At 33.3% G+C, this 25,036-nt stretch overlaps 2 protein-coding genes across 2 annotated transcripts in view; one reads left to right on the top strand and one right to left on the bottom strand.

Moving 5' to 3' along the window:
• LOC136968560 (flavin-containing monooxygenase 5-like) overlaps nucleotides 1-25,036 on the bottom strand; it is a 223,361-nt gene that overhangs the window by 76,883 nt on the left and 121,442 nt on the right. The gene's annotated exons all lie outside the window — the stretch shown is intronic.
• LOC136968564 (F-box only protein 9) overlaps nucleotides 1-25,036 on the top strand; it is a 50,032-nt gene that overhangs the window by 20,526 nt on the left and 4,470 nt on the right. The window contains exons 4-9 of the mRNA XM_067262556.1: nucleotides 4,367-4,450; nucleotides 9,910-9,937; nucleotides 10,134-10,257; nucleotides 11,608-11,709; nucleotides 22,473-22,534; nucleotides 22,603-22,688. Coding sequence (XP_067118657.1) covers nucleotides 4,367-4,450; nucleotides 9,910-9,937; nucleotides 10,134-10,257; nucleotides 11,608-11,709; nucleotides 22,473-22,534; nucleotides 22,603-22,688 — 486 coding nt within the window. The remainder of the gene's footprint in view (nucleotides 1-4,366; nucleotides 4,451-9,909; nucleotides 9,938-10,133; nucleotides 10,258-11,607; nucleotides 11,710-22,472; nucleotides 22,535-22,602; nucleotides 22,689-25,036) is intronic.

The following is a 25,036-nucleotide window of genomic DNA, read 5'->3' as shown; positions in this document are numbered from 1 at the left end:
AGGTGAATAAGAGAGATGTGAACGAACTCGTCGAGGAACAGTCTCAGGAGCTGACAACCGAGGAGTTACACGATTTACATTCGCAGCAGCATACGGTGGTTCGACGAAAAATTAGTTCTGAAGAGAAGCCAGAGATGGAGGAGGTTATCTCTACAAGAGATATAAAAGAGATCTTGGAAATGTGGGAGAAAGTTGTGGAGTTCGTGGATAAAAATCACTCCGAAAAAGTTGCAACTGGTCGTGCATCGGAGTTGTTCAACGAAACTTGCCTAACTCATTTCCGCAATATCCTGAAAGGGAGGAAGAAACAAACCTCCTTGGACAGGTTTTTTAAACGATCTGCAAGTGAAAATCAGCAAAGCGTGACGAAAAAAGCGAAGACCAGTGACAAAAATTAAGCGCTTCTGTAAGCATTTCACTTTTTCTTTTATTATGTTTTTATAGAATATGTATTTGTTATTTATAAACAAATTTTTCTTATTCAAAAACACTTAACAAAAACAACTGAGGTGGTGTTTTGGGAGCTGGAACGGATTAATGGCATTTCAATTAATTTCAATAGGGAAAATTGCTTTGAGATACGAGCAATTTGAGATATGAGCAAGGTTACGGAACGAATTAAACTCGTATGTCGAGGTACCACTGTATGTCTCTCTAGTCTCCAAATCCATCCTCTTACCCCCAGATCTTATATATGAGACTGCTCACATTCAAAATTCTCAATTGGTTGGTAATATCTACCTGGTGTCAGAACTGATGTAATAATTTTAAGCCATTCCAAACTTCACAACTGGTGTCAGTTGACTGTCAGAGGTTTCACACATTTATGACAAATAGACTCACTTAAATGCCGAATTTTACATCCAGATATGTGGCATTTTGGTGAGTTTATTCATCATAACAGCCTGATATCATTTTGACATTGATTTGATGACTCGAAACAATGTCAAAATGATGTAAAAGCAGTATTACAGAAAGCATTACAGGTGGTTGCAAAAGATGGCTTACAACAATGCTTCCAGAAGCTGTACAAGTACTAGGAAAAGTGATTACTGCCCAAGGGGATTTAGTTTGAAGATGGTTGTGCATTGGTGTTTTAAACTACAAGTATTTAAGGCAAGGAACTATACACTAAGTTCCTGAAGTTTTGGTTCTACCACATACTTCTCAAGGAGTTTCTCTCATCGAGCATTAATATAAAACACTAGTTAAGGAATCTAACTTATGTCCATATTCATAACTCAGGATCAAGAGTTAAAAGTAGAAGTTAAATTAATAAGCATTCATACACTTAAAGTGAATGATCGTTGGTTACCTTCTAACTTTTGATTCTTGATTGTGAATATGATCTTTAGTGTTTTATGTTAGCATCTAACTTAAACTCCTGAAGAGTTTGAAGCTAAGTCTATGTATTTAAAATTATGACTTTAATAAAATAGAATTATAATAATATTGTGAAAATTCGAGTCGACCAACAATACATAGATTGTAAATTTTATTAGTCTTTATTATTTTCTTCCCATTCTTTGTACAAATTTCGACATCAACAACCAAATTCCAAACCAAAAGCCGACCCTTCTCAGGGGAATGACTGTATTTCCTCTCCCCTCAAAACTTGAAATTGAGTCAGAACGGAACTAAAGACAAAATTCGCTAATTGGCGAGAAAATTAACATGGGGATGAAATAAAAAGGAGGGGAGCGAGGACGGGGGTCGTTCGTGGCTCCCGCTTCCATTCGAACTCGAACCCTGCCCGGCCCACTGAAGCCTCTCCGCCGTCGCCGATTGGATTTCGAATGGACTCCGTCCTCTGACGATCCTTGTTGAGGTATGACGACCACTAATCTGTAAACTCTCTCTTGGGTTTGTAAACTCCTAAGTTAGTACGTAATAGTTCTATCGATGTTATCATGTGTAACTGTTCTTTATTGTCTAGCAATAAATTCTGTTTGTTGTTTTAACTGGTGTCATTTATTCGAATATCGCCTCTGTCTTATCAACGAGCCCACTCTCCTTCTCCACTCGACCTGACAAGTAATTAGTTCCAGACTGGACAGCCATCCTTGACCATGGGCAGGTTTTACCGACCTGTTGATCGAGAAAAAGGAGGTCCGACTCCGTCCGACCTCTTGGTGAACCCACAATATAGTTTTTCCTTCTTGTAATCAGAATCTTTTGAAAAGAATTCTACCATTTTAAATTATTGTAATTATGTTAATTGTTACCTGAGAACATTGTATAGTTCATTAAAACATTGGAAAACTGTCCAAGTTTCACATTTCCCCATTAGTTTCTTAATGCGTACATCTTGAGTCACACAGCACATGTTCAACCAATACTCATCCTTCCTATGCTTGCTATTGCACAGTGATTCTTAACCAGTGTGCTGCGGAACACAGGTGTTCAGCAAACCTACCTTGAGTGTTCCACAAAAGAAAGGATTTTAAAGTTTTTACTCAAATTTATTCCCATTGCTATATTTGTACACAATTTCACATTTTTTTATTTTATTCAATATATTAAAGTTTATTAGTTTATTGCTTCATTGTTTCTTGAGAATAGTAAACATGGAATTGCTTATCAATTTTTGAATATATTGATGGTAATGCTCCATGTAATAAAAAGTATATGAATGGTGTTTCATGGCCTCAGAAAGGTTGAGAACCATTGCTATAGCATATCCATTGTCATTCCTCCTACAGTTGCCACAATTCTTCAGCTTCCACATCTCCACAGTTGTATTCTACTGCTCCTGCAGAATACTTATATTGCACAATGATGAATGATTCTGACTTTCTGGGATAGGTTTTCACTTTTGCAAAACAAAATATCTTTTCTGTTGCAGAATTTTGTTTATGGCATTTCTTAGAGGTAGTAGACAACAATACAATTGGATGCAGACGGGAGATAAAACTTGAACAGTTACTCTATCAATTGATGTACTGTACAGTACATTGCATACCTGTCAGGTATTAATTAACATAATTACATTTAAAATAGTAGCATTCATTTTGGAAGACCTCATATATAGCATTTTCATAAATAAAGTTTAAAACTACATATCTACACTCACTGGCCAATGAATTAGAAACAGCAGTTTAATATTTTATTGGACCAGCTTTAGCTTGAATTACATCATTTACTTGATTTGACATGGATTTTACAAGGTGCTGAAGTGCTTCTAAGTCCAATGCACACCAGGAATTCACTAGACTTTTCTTTAGTTTGCATAGATTTGACAGAAGCAAACTTTGCTGGTGAATCTGTTGTTGTAACATGTCCTATACATTCTCGATGGGGTTAAGATCTGTGGTGGCCAGGATAGGTGGCAAAAGTCATCTTCATGCTTGCTGAACCATTGCTGAACAATTTTTGCATGATGGACAATAGCATTGTCATGAAAAAAAGAGCTGTCACATGCAAGGAAAAAACTGCAACATTGCAGGATGAACTTGATTGGCAACAATGTTCAGGTACTCAATGGAAGTCACCCGACTCTCAGGAATATCAGCAGACCAGTTTTGTCCCAACAGAACGTGCACCATACCGTAACACTCCCACCAAAAGCTTGATGAGTTAATGAGGCAAGAAGGGTCCACTGCTTCATGGGGCTCCCTCCAAATCTTCTGTCAATCATCAATACAGAATAAGGTATACTGTGATTTGTCTGACCGTATTACTTTTTCCAGTCCTCAGATGTCCAATCAGGTGATTGGACATCTGAGGACTGGAAATCTGCTCTTGGCATCACTGTAGACAGACAAACTTTCTGGTTCTTCACAGAAATCAGTGGTTTTTGTATAGGCCTGCGACTGTTCATATCAATTCTTTTCAGTTCTCTTGAGCATAGTTCAGGTAGATATGGGTTGGAGACGGGATTCATTAAATTCTTCTGTCAATTGCAACACAGAGGAAGTCCATTTTTCTGCACTAGCCTGCCGTCAAGTCCTTTGCTTCATAAACTTAATGATCATACTGACCAACAGCATTCTTAAATAGGAGCTTATGAATATGTGATAACTCACATGACTCAAGTATTTTGCATATAAGCTGCAAAATTACATTTACATAATATGCACGGGGGTTTCTAATTTATTGGCCAGTGAGTGTAGATAAATTATTTTACAAATTATCTTCATTTATGTATAAATTATTATTTATATTTTGTTGGGAATAATTTTAAACTAAAATTCTTTTTATTTAATTAATATTAGAAAATTTTATTTATTCAAATGTGTAGATTAAGAACTTATATAAATTTTATTTAATTAGTTTTTGTTAATTTATGAATTAAATTTCTGTAATATTTTTGAAAATTGATTTAATTATTTTTCTTTTGTATTAATCTGTTATAAATTTTTTTTAGCCATTTCTTTTTACCGCCGAGCTGTTCAGTTAGTACCTGATATCGAATTTCACATTTCATTTAATGCCACCAAATCACAAATGAGTAAGTAAACATAGATGAAATTAATTAATTTTATCAAAATATAGATGTATATTATCAGTATATATTAAATTTATAATTTTATTTATTGTAAAGCTTAAATATAAATTATCAAATTTTGCTTGTTAATCTTGTGGTTTAAACTACTACGATATAATGTGATTATTAGTAGTTTTCTTGTTTTTTGCATGTGACATTTTTTATTGCAACTTTATGCTTCAAATTTTTTGTCACTTCTTTTCTTGGTATCATGTTTACAAAATTATAGTGATATTAAGAGGAATTCTAGAATATTATCTCTTTGAAATGTATAAAATAAAATATTTATTTTAAATATTGAGATGTTCAATTGTTAATTTACATAAAAAAATAATTAATGTTTTAAATGCATACATTTGTAAAAAATACGTAAACATTGCATGATAATTTTGGTGGATTTACTGAATATACAAATTATCAGAAATCCAGTTGAACATAAATATAATAAAAAACTTTATTCATTATTTTTAATATTGAAATTGTTACTAATTTAACATGTGTCTGGAAAAAATCTACACAATTTTGTGTAATGTAGTTTTAATCTTAGAAAAATGAAAGTTCTATGAATTAAGTAGTTATTTGAAAGGTGTTGAAAATCTGTACATTATTTTTTATTTTTGTAATTCTACAAGTTTCCATTGTTGAATGCAGTTGATTCAACTTTGATGTGCAGTGCAAGTTTCAGTGAACAAGACTTTTGTTTACTGGGCTTCATGTGATTGATCAATTAATCTATGTTTTTTCCCTCCACTTTGTAGTATCTAAGAAGTATCAAAAGTACTCCAGACAATGAGTTGGGTAAAATGTATGCGTGAGGACTTTACAGAGGTAATGCCTTGACTTTCAATTAACAAAGTTTTAATAAAACAAATACATCAGAACTTACACTACTTACTACCAGATACAACTAACAACACTCGCGACAATTAATAGATCCTTTACGAGGAGCCAGTCGTGTGATCTAAATAAAATTAATTTACAATATAATTTACAGATGAAAGTCATTCGCTGAATTTCCCTAGTATGAGAACAAATTTTCTTTCTACGGGTCCAAGAATCCACTCTCAACAGTCTCGGCCATGTGGTTCACTGATGAGCTCAGAGAACGATAATATTAGTCTTATCTGGTTATACACCCCAAACATTTAGTCTAATGATAATGATAATTTATCATGATGTATAACTTACTACAGTGCAATCCGATTGCTTCTCGAGTGGTTTGCTACCAGTAGTACAAACCAGGTTGTGTCCTTATTTCTTCCTACTTCACTCACCACTCCAAACAAGCCTCTGTATGTCTGATCCAAAATCCGGTTAGAAAAAAAGATAGTTCATTTGCACATGGGATGCCAATTTATACATCCTGCCATAATGCTACGTCACAAACAAAAAATATTAACATTTCTTCATTTACACAATTACAATTTCAGGCACAGACTAACGAAACATATTATACAAAGGACATAAACATATACAAGGGTCAGATGAAAATTTTGAGAATTGACCAAAATTCCTCAATTGGCCTAATTTCTGGCACGTTTACAGAACTGTCCTACTTACCTCTCAATTAAGGTGCTGTTTTCTTGTCTTAGATTATCGAGTATGCTTTTTGTGTAGTGGGAAGTTGCTCAATCTGGCCAAAAGACATTTTGTTTTTCTCCATTTTCTCCTTTAAGAGAGCTGCTTGAGAGTAGTTCTTTTGAATGTAAGAAATCAGATGATATTGTATATATTTATTTTAATATCACTGAACTTTAATAGCAAAACTTTATTTTCTAATTTGGGCATGACTCATTCCTTTTGGTTTCATTACAATCCAAACCAAAACTTTGTCCTCAAATTTCTTCTTCTTGGAAAACTTTGTTGGCAGAGGTAGAGGAAATATTACAGGTATAAAATCCACCATTATTGTTGATCATCAATTACAAGGGGTGAAGTAAACCTTATCATGCAAAATGAAGAACTTTTGCAATAACCTTCTTCATCTTGTCTTTGCCAGTGAATTTTTGCTTGTCTGTTCTTTCTGGAATTATTTATTGTCTTTAATATTTAATATTTGTTTTTGTTTTCAAAGCTTTGGGGAGCCAACTATTGAAATTTTCAGTTTCAGGGGTACAAAAAAACTGAAATTATTACTGTCTTAAAATGTTCTCTTCAATTCTTCCAACTTTGCTTTCATTAGAATTTTCATTTTTCTACCAGATCCTTTTTTCTTTGTTGTGGTTATTCACTCTTAAACGTTGGAGAATGCAATATAGAGTCTATTTTGAAATTCATTTATTTACAAAATGGTTTATAGTAAACTTTTTCCTAATGTTTTATTTAATGTGTAAAAGTTGTTCACTATTAAGTGTAAAGCATTTTTTTTTCATTACCATTTTGAAGTAAGCAGAAAATTGAATGCAGAAAAAGATTGTTCTACAGCATTCTGTGCTTTTGCAAATTATTGCAGGTGCAGCATAATTAAATTGTGGTTAATTTGCACCTAGGTATTCCAAGATGGCGGCGTTTCTGGTTGCGACTACTCACGCTCCCAATGGCGACTGTTGGAAGCGAGATGTAATCACGTGACAACCTCGGAAAAGCGCTGATGCCTAACTAAAAAATATGTTTTTGCGTTGCGCACTTATTCTATATTACAGACTATGTAAAAATTAAAACTACTACTACTACTAAGTATTCGAAAAAAAAAAAAAAATTAGAAGAAAAACATATATATATATGTGTGAAGATTAGAAGAAAAACATATATATATATGTTTTTCTTCTAATTTTTTTTTAATTATACACACACACACACACACACACATACACACACACACACACACACACACACAATATATATATATATATAGTGTGTGTGTGTGTGTGTGTATATATATAAATTACTCGCGTCCCGAGTTTGCAAATAAAACTATTACTATTAATAATAATAACGATATTAACTTTTTTTTTTTTACTCACATTTCCGAAGGCTGTCATTTTCGTTTCTTTCTTTTGGTGACGATGTGACCAACATTTGATTCGGCTTGTGACGATTTTTTTCTTCTGTTTGTCCGTTTTACGTTCCCACTGTTCTTGGATTTGTTTTTCTTTCCCTTCGTTTCCGTTTCCTCCTTTTTCTTTCGGGGTTCTGGGGCAGCGGGCACAGACTGTGGTTCCTTCCATACGGGGATCTTACCCGATCCTGGATATATGTAACTTAAATGTTCCACAAACAGTTGGAAGTGTTTTCCGGGCCTCAGTTTGTACAATTTAAACAACTCCTTGTACATGAACATGTACAGATAGGAATCTGACAAATCCTCGGTATAATGTTTGGGCAAATGTTTTCTGGGTTTTTTAAGACGTCCCATAGCCTTTCTATCTTCTGAGTATGTACGCCAGTTTGAGGGTCTACGAAATTTTTCGAATGATTCACTGTCTTGTGAACTATTTCTACATCTTCGAGGTCAGCTATGTGATTATAACCTCTCCACTCGTCGGTAAAAGTCGTGCTTCCGGATTTAACGAATTTCGAAATTATCCAATTCAACGTCTCCTTGCTCCTGTTGTTGACCTTGCAAACAAAGCATGCAAGGTTATCCTCGCGACACACTCTGCCGACTACCCATCTCGTGCCCTTCAGTTTGTGACCCTTTTTGTATTTTCGTCTGGCTATCACGGTCTTGTCAATTTCCACGGTTCTGCCGGGTCCTCCTATTTTAAATGGCGAAACATTCTCCATGGCTATCATCATTACTAGACGGAAGTAGTTTGCCGCCCAATCAACAGACGTGTGACTACTGATAGTGCACACAAAGGCCGCGTTCTTTAGCGCGCATTCCAAGCACAGCAAGTGCCATATGAAGGAAAACACTTTGGCCCATGAAATGTGTCTGCACTTACCCCTAAACGTACTTTTGAAAGCGGAGTTCTTTTTACAATAGACACATCTCATCGCCACGGAATTTCTGTCGGCACGGTACACCAACTTACACGCACGGGAACAAACAGTACAAACGACCTCGACATGCTGCAAACCTAGTTTTACGGCCAGTTTCACGTCAGACAGAATTCTCTCGTCCAGCCTCAAATCGTTAAATTCACTTCCAAGTAATTCGAAGAACATTAGCGAATCACACCTAGTCCAGAATTCTTCCGAAAATATCACTTCGGTCGACATTATTCTCTTCTTTTTTATAAATTTCGAAAAAACGAAATAAACAAAATGCAAAATTTCAGGAATAAACCGATGCGAAAGGAAAAAAAACGCACGACCATAAAAACAGCAGTAAGAAAATTCTAAAGACCCAAAAAACGTCTTGCATACACAACGACTGCAAAAGGAAATGAAAATTTGCATATTTTTACTGTAACGAAAATCTACGACGAATGAACCAATTTGCATACAAAAATTGCCAGGTTTCGAAAAACGCTCTCTACAGTCGACAGCGCAAAGCTTTCCGAGGTTGTCACGTGATCGTGTCTTGCTTCCAACAGTTGCCGTCGGGAGCGTCAGTAGTCGCAATTGGAAACGCCGCCATCTTGGAAACCTAGGTGCATTTTAACCTAAATTGCTGTTAGCTAGAGCCAGAGATATTTTGTGTGGCATTTTTCCAGACCTGTTATTGAAAAAATCAATAAATCTTGGCATCTTTTAATAACAAAGGAAAAGATTTAATGTTATTAGGAATACTACCAACAAATTTACTATGAAATAGAACATTTTTAGCTATTTAAAATAAAATTGTAAAAATATTTTGTTCTGTTTAAAAATGGTTTTCATACCAAATCAGGTTCAGGTTCTTAAATAACTGTGGCTTTTATATCCTCCTTGTTCCACACTTCTGCTCCTGAGCTTTATAGTTATTTCTACACCTTGCCTCTTTGATGTAATATGAAAGATTCACTGTTTTACACAAAAATTTGCTGTGTATGATACAAAAAAATAACTGACTGATGCTGAGCTACTCTCTAGAACCTTCTCTTCACACTTTATTTTGTTTCTGTATTTTTCTCTGGTCCAGTTAATTATTTTGAGGAAAATCTTACTAGACAGCTTGGCTAACACTATTGAAATTATCATAGTGGCGATGTGAGATGTCATTGGGTGACTACTCTGTTAGCTCCCAAGGACATCTCACATCTCTTGTGGTATCTTGATACTAAAGATTGTTGAAAGTTAGGTCATTTCATAACTGTTATTTCAAAAACTATTTTATTTCATTAAAAAACTTATTGATAATATTAAAAATGTGAATGTTTTTCTCTCTTTGTTGTTAATTTAATTTAGTTTTATCATAAAATTTCAAAATGAATTTTAGAATTTAAAGATAAAAATTTTTAAAAGTTAAACATTAAAAAATTTAATTTTGTTACTTAAAATTAAATTTTGAATTACAAACAATGTAATTTAATACTGTATTTTGTGTTTCTATTTAGCTTTGGACAATGAAGATTTACAAGACAGGTAAATATTAATATATTAACAAACCAGATATGTAATAAATTATAATTACTTTCATTTCATTTTTTAATTTAATTATAAATATAAAAATTTATTAAGTTAATGTAAAGTTTGTATGATTTCAAGTAATTTTAGTTTGAGTATTTTGTGAACTGCTGAAATTACTTTGCAAATATTTACGCTTTTTGTTATTTTTTAGTGTTGAAGAAAATGAAAATGATGAATATTCAGATGAAAATATAACAGATTTGTTGGATCATTTTCAGAGAATAAATTCTCAATTCAAATTGAATCTTATATGTCAACCTGCACTCATTCATAAGGTAATTTTCTAATTTAAATCTATATACAGTAGATTCTCTACTTATTGTAATCATGGATATTGTTATTGGTTGTCTAGTGTTGTCATCTCAAAACATAAGTTAAAATACACTAAAACTTTTTGCATTGTAATTAAAGTTTTGGTTATGGTTATTGTCTTTGGGTATAATATATAAATTGTTTTTTCATGCTGTCAGCATCAGCATGTGGCAGATAATGTACAGTTGTCATCAGTTTTAATCAATGCTTTAAACCTTAAATTCTAATTATTTTAATTGTACATCTGTGTTGTACAATAGTTAAACTACTGTATAGTACAGATAGTTGCAGACTACACTGGATGAGTTATTTGTAATTAATAATAATAATAAATCTCTAAATTTTTAATAAAACTAGAATTTCCATTAATTGCAGTCTTGTTTACATACCCTGATTAGTGTTAATGACCATTTATCATTGTTTGAATAAATAAGCTTTGTAGCTTATTAATAAGCAGATAAATACAAAGTGCTCATAAAAGATTTTTACAGGTTTTAATGTTTAATTTCTCTTAGGTTTGGTATACAATAACAAACCTTAAATGAATGAGAAACTCAACAAGTTTTCACCACAGACATCATAATTGCTTAATGATCACCCTTCTTAACAAGATAAATACTCAGTCTATAGTCGTATTCCTGCCTTATTGTGGTCGGCATGTGTGATGGATTCAACAGCTGCAATAATCTTGGATTTCCACTCAGGTAAAAGCAAGTAGAGGTGACACATACATGTGATGTTTTACATAACCCTACTTGAAGAGATCACATGAGGTGAGATTGGGGTCCTAAGGTTCCTGTCCTCATCCTATTATGTGGAAACAGCTCTTTGTGCATCGGGTAGAAGTTTCTGACATGAAGGGGAAACAGCTTTTTGTATGTCTGATAGAAAATTTTACAGGTGCTTCTTTGTCATCTGTGAGTTTGGTTTGATGGGATATAGCAATGCAACACATAAGCAATCTTCCAAGGGGATGACTTCTGGGAGGACTTTCTATGGGAAACTAGCTGTTAGATATGTGAAGAAAAACCTGGAAATTGTTTAGCTAGTATGTTGGTAAGGGGTGAATTAGCAACTAATCACCAGTGTTCAGTGGTTTTATCCACATGGCCACTGGTGGGCATCATCATATGTGAAAAACATACTTTTAAGGTCACTTATGAAGCCTGTGAAAACCCTGATAATCTTATATGAACACTCTGTATATACACACATATAAACAAATTAATATATCTTGTTTTTATACTATATATATATATTAATTAATATACAGTAATTTTTTTGTAAAATTAATTTATAAAAAATTTTTTCAGGCAACACACATTTCCATTTTACCAACAGAAGTTTTCATCTACATACTAAAATGGGTTGTTTCTCTTGATTTAGATCTTCGATCTTTGGAACAAGTGGCAAGGGTAAACAATAACTTTATATTTATTATAAATTGTTTGAAAAAGTATATATACATGAATGTTTATTCATGTATATTTATCTACAGTAAGTAACTAGAAATATGCTTATAATATGTGAATTAAAATTTACAATCACTCTAAAAGATGTCCTGATGATTGGCACCTTCAGTGATTATCTTTAGGAAGAGTTTGAATGATTCAAGTATTCAATATATTAAACCTGCAGTATTTGTTTTAATGCACTTGTGTGTTCATAACACTTAAATTTTAAAACAATTTAAATGAACATAAATACAGTAAATAAATTTAATGAATCATATGAATTGCAAATAATAATATGAAGCTATTACAAATTAGTTTTTTAACCATCCATAAAATAATCTTTAAAGTATAACTTAATTCAATGACTTTCTGACCACTCTATATTACAAAATAGGGTGTACTATAGATTACTCCCTATGGAATTTCAGGACTTTGATTATATATTGGAACTCAGGGGACTGAGACAAGTTCAACGGTACCCTATTTTTGGACCAGAGACAAAAAATAAAAAAGTTATCATACTTTTTCACTTACCATACTTTTTTAATGCTCTCATGAAGACAGCACCATAGTTGCTAGTACTGCCATCTTGCGGTAAAGTCTGCAAACCATGACGTCGGACTACGGTCATCTCCAGCTGGGTTAAACACGCAATATGAGAGCGGAGAGAGCGACGCGACTCCCTATCATCGCGCGATCGCCAGAAGAAAGTATGATAACTTTATTATTTTTTGTCTCCGGTCCAAAAGTAGGGTATCGTTGAACTCGTCTCGGTCCCCTCAGTTCAGATATATACTCAAAGTCCCGAAATTCCTTAGATAGTAATCTATAGTATCCCCACAAAATATACTAAATTACCAGAAATATAACTAATACAATTCAAAATTCTCTAGATAAAATTTATAAACATTAAATTTGTAAAATTAAGCCATTAACCTGTGTGCAGAGGGCTCTTCACAGTTCCTATTACATGTTTGCTTGTGCATCTGTTAGGTGAATACACATATCTACTCTGTCTATGTTTTAATATGTTTATTCATATGTTAAACAGATTGCTGGTTGATGAAGGTTGTTTGTGCATACATATTTAATGAAACAATTAGGCTCAGGCTCATTAAATAGGAAAAAGTAAATGATTTATGCATTTTTTAATATACAGTAGTGTTGATTATCTAAATCAATTGGGGAATGGGGTTGTTTGTTTGGAAAATCGATTTTTCGGATAACCGGTTATGTACGAAAAAGTACATTATTAATATCCCATGTAATTATTATATTAGTATATTCCAGTAATAGTATATTAATATATCCCACGTTGAAATTTTCGTCCGTTGCATGTCGCTTTGCATTGAATTTTTGTCAATGTTAATCCTAACAAAAATTTTTATACTAATCATGGCTATTGTATCGTTAAAAATTATTTCTTTATTTTGTACAAACAAAATAAATATATTGAAAAATATAAAAACAAAAAAAATTATTTTTTAGAAGTTAATCTAGTATCAAAAACATTCGATTCAGCACGACACAGTCTGACTGGAAAGCTTTCAGTTAACCAACATTTCAGTTGATTAGCTTTCGGATAATCGATGCTCTTCTGCATTTTTCTAAATTAATAACAATGCACTGCAGAATTCAAGAAAGAATGATTTATCAAAAATATTTTTAAGTTTATAGAAAAATAGAATTTTAAGATTGTATTAGTTGAAATCATTCACAATAAAGTAATTATGTAATAATTTTTTAAATTTAAAAAATGTTTTTTATGAATTTACATTAAATTTTAGTGTAAAATTAGTCTTACATCAACAAAATAACATTAATTAAACAGTTTAATAGATATATGTTATTTACTATGTACTGTACACTGCATTACTACAAACAAACTACTTCAAACAACCTTTACTCTGCAGTAAAATTAATTCTTTAATCTAACGTTTTCGGTTAGCTTTACTAACCCTCTTCAGGATTGCCAAAAAAATCATTATTTCAAAAATTACGTTCAAAAATCTCTTTACAATTTAGAATGTTTTTAAACTTTCCGGCTGCGCAATCTCAGATCATTCTTTCACAGCTGCATACCGGCCGCTCTCCAAGCTGAAGGGATTCGATATGATTCTTTAAAATTAATGCTTTGTTCTTTTTCATTATACTTGTTAATACACCATGCCTCTGTATATTTAAGTTGCCTTATATTTGCCACTTTCTGTACAATTTTCGCATTGTCCCAGTTGATAGACACCTCGTCCGGATCCGCAATCGCATAGTTGGCTAACGCCATAACTGGTTGCCTGCATCTTACATTTCTTTTATGCTCCTCTAACCTTACTGCCAGCGATCTCTTCGTGGCCCCTATATAATACAGCTCCGTACTCCTCCTTTTATCCTGCACTGGTATTCTGTAAACCCCTGGAATTTTCATTCTGTCTATGGGCGCTTTGTCGTTCTGTAGCAACTCCACATTAACTTGCTGGGATAACATTAATCCACCAAGATGCTTAAAGGAGGCTTGTAAGTGGGGTCTCAAATATGTTCCGCGCCCTAAGCTCAGATATGAAAGAATTATCCCCGATGTTGAGCAGGCATTGGAAGGGCTCAGTGAGCTCAAAAAAGAGGCGTTCAGATGGAGAACGGTTTTTAAAATTAACAGTGAATGTAAAAGAAAAACTCAGGACAAGACATGGAAAGATATAAGAGAAAGTAAAAAATGGATGAATGATAATGAGGTAGTGCTAACAAGGGTGGACAAGTCTAAAAACATGGTAATTATGAAGAAGGGCACGTATAAAGAACTGCTAGCAGATTACATAAAGGACACTCAATGCACGGTAACGCACCCAAAGATTGTAGACCAGATGCAAGCAAGAGTAAAACGGTTTAGTAAGACAGCTTTGGCTAAGCAGCTGCGAATGACGAAGATTATCGTATCCTCCCCGGCCGTTCCAAGACTATTCAGGTTTGCGAAGACCCATAAACCGGGAAAAAGCATAAGGCCGGTGGTAGATAAGTGCTCTGCTCCTACGATATTGCTAGAAAAAAAGCTCAAAGAATTTATTATGATAAACATGCCTGCACATCAGTATAGCGTAACGCAGGCAGTAGAGGTAATACAGAAGTTAAAGCAATTGAAATTAAACGAAAAAAGCTACATGACAGTATTTGATTTTAAGGCAATGTACCCATCGGTAAAGTTGGAGCCGTGTTTTGGGCACTTGAGAGATTTTTTGTTAGAAAAAGTAGAAAATGCAGCAAAAGTAAGAAGGCAAGTACTAGAATTGGCGCACTTAGCCACTTTTTCGTCGTTCTTCGAGTTTGAAGATACTACATACAAGCAACATAGGGGCGTGCCAATGGGTAGCCCCGTGTCAGGGTTATTATGCGAATTAGTAGTAAGATCTCTGGAAAGTAGCAAATTGCATAAATATAAAGGAAAAATAGTGCTGTATGCAAGATATGTAGATGATGTATGTATTATATGGAACGAGAAGCCAGACGTGGAAAAATTCAGTCGAGATATGAATAACAATATCTTCGGGCTAGAACTAGAAATAGAACAGCAGAGCCATAGAAAAATACATTTCCTGGACATAGATGTAGAAGTGGAGGAAGAAGGAAAAATAACTACTAAAGTGTATCGTAAACCATCGTACATTCCAGAGATGATACCATGGGCTTCCCATGACCCGACGAACTACAAGTTGGCAGCCTTCAGAGCACTGCTTAGAAGAGCGTACACGCATTGTAGCAGGATGCAAGACACAAGAAGGGAGGTAGAATACATCAAGAAAATAGCAGAAAATGTAGGAGTAAAGAGTAGCAAAATAAAACGGTTGGTGCAGGAAATAGAGAAAGGTAATAACGAGAGTAAAGAAAAGGGCGAATTTACCATAATGGAGTATAGAGCTCAATTAAGCAACATATATAGAAGAATAGGAATAGAGAAGAATAAAAAAGTAGCATACAGGAGGAACCCTACTATATTTCAGTTGCTACGGAACGACAAAGCGCCCATAGACAGAATGAAAATTCCAGGGGTTTACAGAATACCAGTGCAGGATAAAAGGAGGAGTACGGAGCTGTATTATATAGGGGCCACGAAGAGATCGCTGGCAGTAAGGTTAGAGAAGCATAAAAGAAATGTAAGATGCAGGCAACCAGTTACGGCGTTAGCCAACTATGCGATAGCGGATCCGGACGAGGTGTCTATCAACTGGGACAATGCGAAAATTGTACAGAAAGTGGCAAATATAAGGCAACTTAAATATACGGAGGCATGGTGTATTAACAAGTATAATGAAAAAGAACAAAGCATTAATTTTAAAGAATCATATCGAATCCCTTCAGCTTGGAGAGCGGCCGGTATGCAGCTGTGAAAGAATGATCTGAGATTGCGCAGCCGGAAAGTTTAAAAACATTCTAAATTGTAAAGAGTTTTTCGAACGTAATTTTCGAAATAACGATTTTTTTGGCAATCCTGAAGAGGGTTAGTAAAGCTAACCAAAAACGTTAGATTAAAGAATTAATTTTACTGCAGAGTAAAGGTTGTTTGAAGTAGTTTGATATATGTTATTTTATTTTGATAATTAATGTGTTAATTTAAGTTTTTTCAATAATTACTTTGAAATATTTGTTATTCAAAGTATTTATTGATTTGTGTTAAATATAATCAGTACAGGCATCCCTTGCTTTATGTCAGTAATCTATTTCTGAAAATCAGATTTTCTGCATGAAAATGATAACTGGGAACCAATTTCAACATAATTTAAATGGAAGAATTACATTGCATTACAACATCAACTCAAAATTGCTGATCAGTTTTCTGAAACATAACTAAAACAATAAAATATTTATATATATAAAGTGATTTGAAAGGTAAGGTTTTTATTGGCAAACTTAAAGAGTGTATAGAGAAATTGAATTAGAGCAACTTTTGAATTAGGAACCCTGTGTTGTTTTCTGAATTAATCCTGAATCTGTACAAGCCTTTGAATTACATTCAAAGGCTTGTACAGGCTCAGGCTTGCATTTTCATTGTGGATGTAATTAATCAATGTTGCAAAGAGAAATGTGTTTGTTACAGTATGAGTTGGGGATATTTAATTTTTTTTAAACTTGGTATTTAGATATTGAATGCTGTAATTTTACTTTCAAAACACAGGAGCTTCTTGCATTTGGCAGATTTTCTCAATTAATGTTTATAGGCTTAGCCAAGTTGCTATTCCGTTTTATTGTAACATTTTTGTGCCTATAATATTCTTTTACTGCAAATTTTCGTGGAATCTTATTTGTGTGATCAGACTAAAGTCTCCACCCCTGCTCTCTATGTGCTGGAATTTTTGAATTTGTATTTATTCTGGACATTGGATCAGAATCAAATGCTTAGAGTATATCCTAGAGTACAGAAGAGATCTACTTGAATGGCCAGCCCATTTCCTTTGACCTGATATCTCTTGATTGTTTTCTTTGGGAGCAAGCATATCAAAAGCTTTGTTTTTACAGCACACTGGAGAATTGTCCAAAATCACTATTAGCCAGAATACTTGCAACATACATGGTTTGGGAGGTGCCTAGGTTATTTGAGATTAAGCACACTAGAGTTTCATCAACAATACAATGCCTGCATTGAATGTGGTAGTTGCCAATCCAAACATTTTTTTGTAAGTCTATTCAATCATCTTTATATATAAATGAGAATGTTTGTTTGTTCGCTATACACTCCTAGATCGTCCGACCAATTGCTACAAAACTTGACAGTTGCATTTACATACTTCTAACTCAGATAATGTCATATATCCCACCCCAAAATATCTATTGGATTTCTGTAAATCAATTACTTTTTATCTAAATTGATTTGCTGATTTACATGTAGTGCCATCTATTGGCATAAAATTAACAAAATAATAAACTAAATATAATTCTTATAAAAAAAAGAATATAATTTAAACAGAATATATTATATTCACTTAATTACTGTAACACTGATATAGCACGAAATAGACATGCTTATATTATTACTGTGACAGGTAGCATGTCGTACTTGCCTGTGTGGAATTGAAAGTGTTCTCTGTGGAAAATCTATAGTAAGTATATAAATATTTAATTTTCCACATATGATGACTCAGTGTTTTTTCATTTCTGAATGGTATTTTCTTAATTTTAAAAGTGTCCTCCAGTAGCCGAGTGAATAAAACCACTGAACTCTGATAGTTAGTTAGTTAGTCATGGGTTTGGGTAAGTCCAACAGACTGGCCACTTGGAATTTTTTGTGTTTTTTTCATGTTAGTAACACTTAAATAGGGTCCAGCTTTCCATAAAAATCTTCTCCATGGGATGAATTCCCCGTGGCTGTTTGCTCGTGTGTCACATTGCCATAACCAAATAAATCAAATATATTCTAACAAGCAATTATTTATTGTGACATCATCACAATGCCAGACTGCAATTTTTTATCAAAATGTTCCCAAATCTTTTAGTATTGGTCTTGTCCCTGTATATCATACTTTTCCTGTTAGCAATAGTTATGTCAGTCATCTATCTAACTTTGTTCAGAGGAAAATTTTGAATTGAAGTAACGTGACTTCTGTTCTAAACCAGAAGTTTGTATATAGTTTGGAAAGCTTAGTGGGCTTCCTGCCACTAAGCTTTCCACATCTGGTCTCGACTTCCATCTAACTCCTTTCTCGAGATTAAGGAAGGACAGACAGATGGAGTGACAGTTGGAATTTATAGGTCTACAATGTATAACTATAAATTTTTCTATAAACACAATATTTATGAGAACATGCTTCCCACATAGTTTATACAATTTGTTGCAAAAATATAAAGACTTTATTATCATGTAAAAGGAATTATTTTAGCATTTTCACAAGATTTTTTTTATTTAACCCTTTTGCCCTTGTTTGCCCTGCTCCTTGTTTACGTTTATTTTGAAAAACGACTGAGGGCAGTCAAGGTCAGTCAGGCAATATTTATTTAAAAATTCACCAAAAATCAAATTATCATTATATTCATATGAAAAAAATTACATACATTTACTAATATCTTTAGTTTCAAATACGATATTTTTCAATAAATTTTATTAGAAAAATTTATAAGGAAAAAAAATAATATATCATAACTGACATTCAAACTTGAAAATTTGTTACTTTTTGTCAAAATTAACATTGTCTGGTTACTTCATTCTTATTGGCACTGAGCCAGAACAACATAGAATATTGTTCTGTACAATTTGATATAACATTTATGCATGTACGTTTATTCGTTGTGAAATTATCGCACATTATATCAAACATTTGTTTGAAATCTAAACTTTATTCTGCTTTCAACTAATATAATGAACTAATATACTTTATTCACTTCATATCAAACAAGATTATATATTTTTGTAATAAACATATGATTACAGTAACAATAGATGTAACATTTGCTGATATTTTCGATTAAAATAATAATTAAAAATTAAAAAATATATAAAATATCAGAACTGAAGATCATAACTTGAATATTTATAATGCATTAACATATTATAGCTGAATAAACTTATTATAGCACGAATGAACTTATTATAGTAATATTATTGCATGAATATGCTAAAAATGAAATAAAAAATTATCAGAAAATGAAAAATTAAGAAAAAAAAACCGATAATTAAAATTTTTAAGTCAACAAAACACCACCTGGACAAAAATATGTGAAACAGACGATAAACAAGATACTGCCATCAAGTGCTGACATCTGTTGTTGATAAATTTTATAAAAATCGATTGTTAACAGGGTAACAATCAGTCGGTATCCTGGCCTTTTTGCTTAACAATTAGGCTTACAATAGATCGGTACCCCAGTCGCAAAAGGGTTAAACAAGTTTTATACTTTTGTCCCTAATGTCCAAAAGACTTTTGGACGTTAGAGACAAAAGTAACTTTGATTTGTGTTGAATGGATTGTGATGTTCCTGCATGTGATCACTTTTCAAATATTAATAGTAGACCAGTATTAATTAGTTGTTGACCATCCTCTCTTTCAGGAGGAGGTCAACTACTACTATTGGTAAAATTACTTCAACCTTTTGCAACAGTCCCTTCTTTCTATCAAACCATTGGTATGGTGGAATTTGAATAAAAAACTTATCAAGTACAAAATATGTTTTAAATGGTTTTTAAGAGTGTCAAGTTTAAATATTTTGTTTGTTTTTTGCAAAATTTGATTTGTTGGCAGATTATGGTACAGCTTCTTAGAGTTAACATTAGGAAAAAATATGATATCTTAAATTTTTTCAGATATCATATTTTCAATTGGTTTATACTTGACCATTGAAAGCGTGCCATTTTGTACCATCTGAGTATTGCAATAAACATGACAGTGGTAGGCTGAAATAACCAAACTTTTTATAGTTTTGTTTTAAGGTTTGTTATATAATAGTATTTGATTTATGTAACGACAAAGGTTATCTTACATAAGAGTTTATCACATTGAGTGACCAATCTAACACATTTTAAAAATTCTTTATTCCTCTAATGTACACAATTTAAAGAATTTTTAAAATGTGTTAGATTGGGCACTCAGATTGATAAATACTTACATAAGATAGCCTTTGTAAATATAAATCAAATACTACAAAGGATTGTATAAATATAAAATTGCAACGTTTTAACAAAAATACTTGTTTACGTTCTTCATCCGTCGTTCGCTCCAGTTGCCAGTTTCACAAACATGGAGGCGACCTTTCTTTAGAGGCTGCTGCCTCCGCAATAAAATGTAAATATGGTAAAAACGTCCTCTGGTGCTATTGCCATTTTCACATAAAATACACTCTGAAGTAAAAATAAATATAAAACATGGCCAATGGTATTACATTTAATTGTATAAATATAAAATTGCAACGTTTTAACAAAAAACGTAAGAACGTAAACAAGTATTTTTGTTAAAACGTTGCAATTTTATATTTATACAATTAAATGTAATACCGTCGGCCATGTTTTATATTTATTTTTACTACAAAGGATATTTTTTAAATAAGGTCCATTTTTTGATAAGAAGAAAAATACTGTAAATATTGTTAAAATATATTTTTTCCCATATTCTACATACTTTTATCTACTTTTCTACATAATTTCCATTTTTGTTCAAACATTTATCATACCGCTCAAAAATTTTTTAAATTCTGACTTCAAAGAAATCTGCCGCTTGCCGCTGGAAGACATTAGGCCACGCCACTTGTCTTGTATGGCATGGTGTTTTCTCAAGGTCACACAATAAGCATCAGAACTGATTGTTTTGTGCCTCTTGGCATAAAATCCACTAACAAAGTCCCTTTCCTGTCCCAAAAGACAGTTGCCATGATCTTTCGTGTTGAAATCGAATAACAGACCGTATCGTACAATCGGCGGGTGACTCAATTTTCTTAAACATTATAAACTTTTACAGCTCAGCACACAGACAGACGATACAGCTGAAAATGGCATCTAAACATGTGCAAAGCATGCTGAAAGCAGATGCTCATGCACACTGCTGCAATTGAGCGTCATTCTCATTCTTATTCACAAACGGACCTTATTTAAAAATTAGCCCTCGTATAATGCAATATAATAGAAGAGTTAGAAGTATGAAATAATCTAATAATTTTAATCTTTACTGTTGTTATTTTTTGCCTGAGCAATGCCAGGCTCATCTGCTAGTATTTTTATAAAAATCCAATCTTGGCTGATGGTATTTACATTAAAATATATAAATAACATATACTGAAGCTACAAAATTGTCTTTGTAAACATTACAAACACTGTCATTCCAAACACCAGTTCTGTCATTACAAACACCAGTGATTTCCAAAAACTTTCAATTTTCAGTTATGGAGACAACCTTCTATTTGAGGCTATGCCTCTGCAATAAAATGCAAAATGGATAAAAACATCCTCTTGAGATTATGCCAATACTATAATTTACAATAAAGTTCATTAATATCCAGTCTTGGCCAATGGTATTTACATTTTTGATTTACATTTTTTTTTAAGTTTACTTAATAAGTTCATGTAATCTTTGTTTACTTGTTAAATTTTGTACAAACAGATTCTTTCACTAGTATGTTGTCACTGTGGACAACGTTCCAATGAAAGTTCAGTACAAGTCTTGGAATGTAAGGACACAATGGTCCATACATTCAAAGACTTGTACTGACTTGAGGTTACTTGACACACGATGAGTTTCTAATTGAAAGTTATTCTAGTTTGACTCTTCTGTATCACCTTTAAATTTGTTAATAACCTTTTGAATCATTCCGTATAAGTAACAAACTATTGTATTACAATAAAAAATGCTTAAAATATTTGCTTTTTGATCACCAATTAATTAATATAGTGTTAAATTGTTTTGTATGCAATAACATGTAGGTTTCATCATACCCATAAACATTATGTGTATTGACATTTGGCATGCTTTTTGGAATATAATTCAATATTTTTCAAATTATTTAGTTTTTGGATGTAAACTATAAATTTTTCCAATATAAACATTGACCAAAAAACATTATATCAAGAGACACGTACATTCTATAAAGTTTGGTTGTTGAAAGCTGAGATATGTTCTACAGAAAATGCTAACTGGGGAGTCATTGTGTGAGGTATGCCTGTATTTTTAATTTAATTAAAAAATGCATTTTAAAAATACTATGAACTAAATGCATTTTTTAAAAAGAAATTTAAAAAATTTACATGTAGATTAAAATATGGTTAGGTTTGCCGAGGATTTTACATCTGTGCAAGAGATCCAGAAATTTGGCGTTTAGCATGTTTAAGGTAACTCAACTGTAAGTTTTAGTACGAAAAACAATAAATTTTTCTGATTATTATAATCTATATTTTAGAGTATGGGGAGTAAATTGTGGTACTCTTAACACCTACAGAAGCTGGAGAGAAATGTATATTTGGAGACCGAGACTTTGTTTTAATGGTAAGATAATTATTCTCAGATATAGAGTCATTAATCCAGAGATATAGCAATGAAGTTCTTTGTATCTGAAGGATAAGGAATGATAATGATAGTAAATCATCAGTGCCAGATTCAAAATTAATGAAAAAATAATAATTGCAATGTTAAACTGACAATTACGTTCTACAAAGCATTCCAAACTGGAATACTCAAACAATGTGATGATATTTAAAAATTAAGGCATGCCCCTTAAAGAGGCCAAAATGTTTGTCCCATTAAAATATTTTGCTGGAAAGGGTACAGAAGATGTTGAGTTGCTTATTGTTAGTGTTCCAGCTTCTTGAGTGTTTCAGGGTTATACACTCATGTTTGTGAAAATTGCAACACCATGAGGGAATTGTCAGAAATTAATGAAATTTATTCCACATATTACTGATAGTGGTACAAATAAACGAACAAATTTACAAGACAAAAAACAAAAAGATCGTCGGAAATTGGTGCTTTGTGTGTCACGCTGAGCAATGAGAGCCTGTACACGTCGTGGCATTGAATCATAGAGGTTCTGAATGTAATCCTGGAGAATGGCATTCCAGATGGCTTTGACTTGATGCCAAAGTTCAGTCTTATTGTGTGCCTCACCAGCTGTACGAGCGAGTCGCCAACCAATGAAATCCCAGATATGCTCGATGGGCGACATATCCGGGGAATAAGCAGGCCATGGAAGAAGCAAAACCTGTTGTGCACTGAAGAAGGCTTGTGCAGTCTGAGAAATGTGCATGGGCATTATCCTGCTGAAATACAGCACCCGGAATGCGTCGAAGAAGGAGGAGGACCTCTGGTTCCACAATTTCCCATATGTAGCGATCACTGTTGAGGTTGCCCACAATGTGCACTAGATGGGATCGACAATTATACCCAATAGCTCCCCACACCATGATGCCAGGTGTTTGTGCAGGATGACGCTGGATAACACACTGTGGGAGCAGACATTTCCCTCTGTAACGTCTAACGCGTACTCTTCCATCATTGTACTGCAGATTGTAGCGATATTCATCGGAAAAACCACTTGTTGCCACTGGGCATGCCACGCGCTGTGTTGCTGAGCCCATTGAAGTCGAAGGCGTCTGTGAATCAGTGAGACGGGAATCCTGCATAGAGGAACCCTTGCACGCAGTTCATGCTGCAGCAGACGGCAACAAACTGTGGAGCTAGACAACAAAACACCTGTAGCCATGCTCCAACATTGTGCTAACACACGAGAGGACGCTGTACGGTCCATCACAGCCATGCGGATGAGGTGTTTCATGCTGTTGTGCTATTGCTTGCCCCACTGCCAGGTTTTCACCTTATTTGGTTCTCCTCTGTCCCTTTCTTCCAAACCCACATCACTGTTGTGGCATTATACTGCATGCAGCTGTGATTTCTCGATACGAAAATCCACCCTCTCGCATACCGACAATGCAGCCTCGTATGAACTCCATTAGTTGTTGGTATGGCTTCTTCCGCTTTTGACGAGGCATATAGACCACCAATGAAACGTTTACCGCAGACAGAGGAAGATAAACGGATTTCAATGCATCTTTACATTCCTTTATATATCTGGAACAAGCGGCTGATAAGGAGCTGTTTCTTGCTCCACACATGTGCAATTGCTTTGTAATTCTAATCATTTGCATGTCTTACCTCACTTTACATTTCCTGTAAGTTTGGTTCAATTTGCACAATTCCTTCATGGTGTTGCAATTTTCACAAACATGAGTGTATATAGTGAAAAGCAAGTATGTGTATTTAATCAATTTTTAAACATAGAAGTAACAAGATTCAAACATTTTGACTGTAAGAAAAGCAAAATTTGATTCATGTAAATCGAAAACTGGTTTCTGGATGTATGAATGTTTAATTAAATTTTTATCAAAAATATATTATTAAAAATTCATAGAAGAATATAGAGATGAAATAGTATGGATTATGAACAAATAAAGAAAAACACATGATTTGTTTATTGGAACTATTGCAATAATGAAACAGCAAAGATGTTTAAGAACTTGAAGTTATAGGTTACTCCCCATTCACCTGACAGTACAAATCTGGTATCATGTCTTCTTATTGAAGATAAACCAGAAAGCTTTTATGTACAGAATGCAAAAATAAATTGATCATTTGGAAATTTGGAAAAATGAATTGAGAATTTTATGGTATTTTTTTAGAATATACAATGTACAGATATCCCTCATACAACAAGGTAGTTACACTCCGAAAAAGTGCCATGTTACGTGAATCTGTGTTATACCAAAGGACTAATGAAAAACATAGGGTTACATTCGAGAAGTTAGTAAAAGTATACTATTGTTTTTCATTACCAAGAGAAA

The sequence above is a fragment of the Centruroides vittatus genome, unplaced genomic scaffold (genome assembly GCF_030686945.1).
Source record: "Centruroides vittatus isolate TY-2023 unplaced genomic scaffold, ASM3068694v2 contig_15, whole genome shotgun sequence".
Taxonomy (NCBI): Eukaryota; Metazoa; Arthropoda; class Arachnida; order Scorpiones; family Buthidae; genus Centruroides; species Centruroides vittatus.
This window is presented reverse-complemented; position numbering and strand designations above follow the sequence as displayed.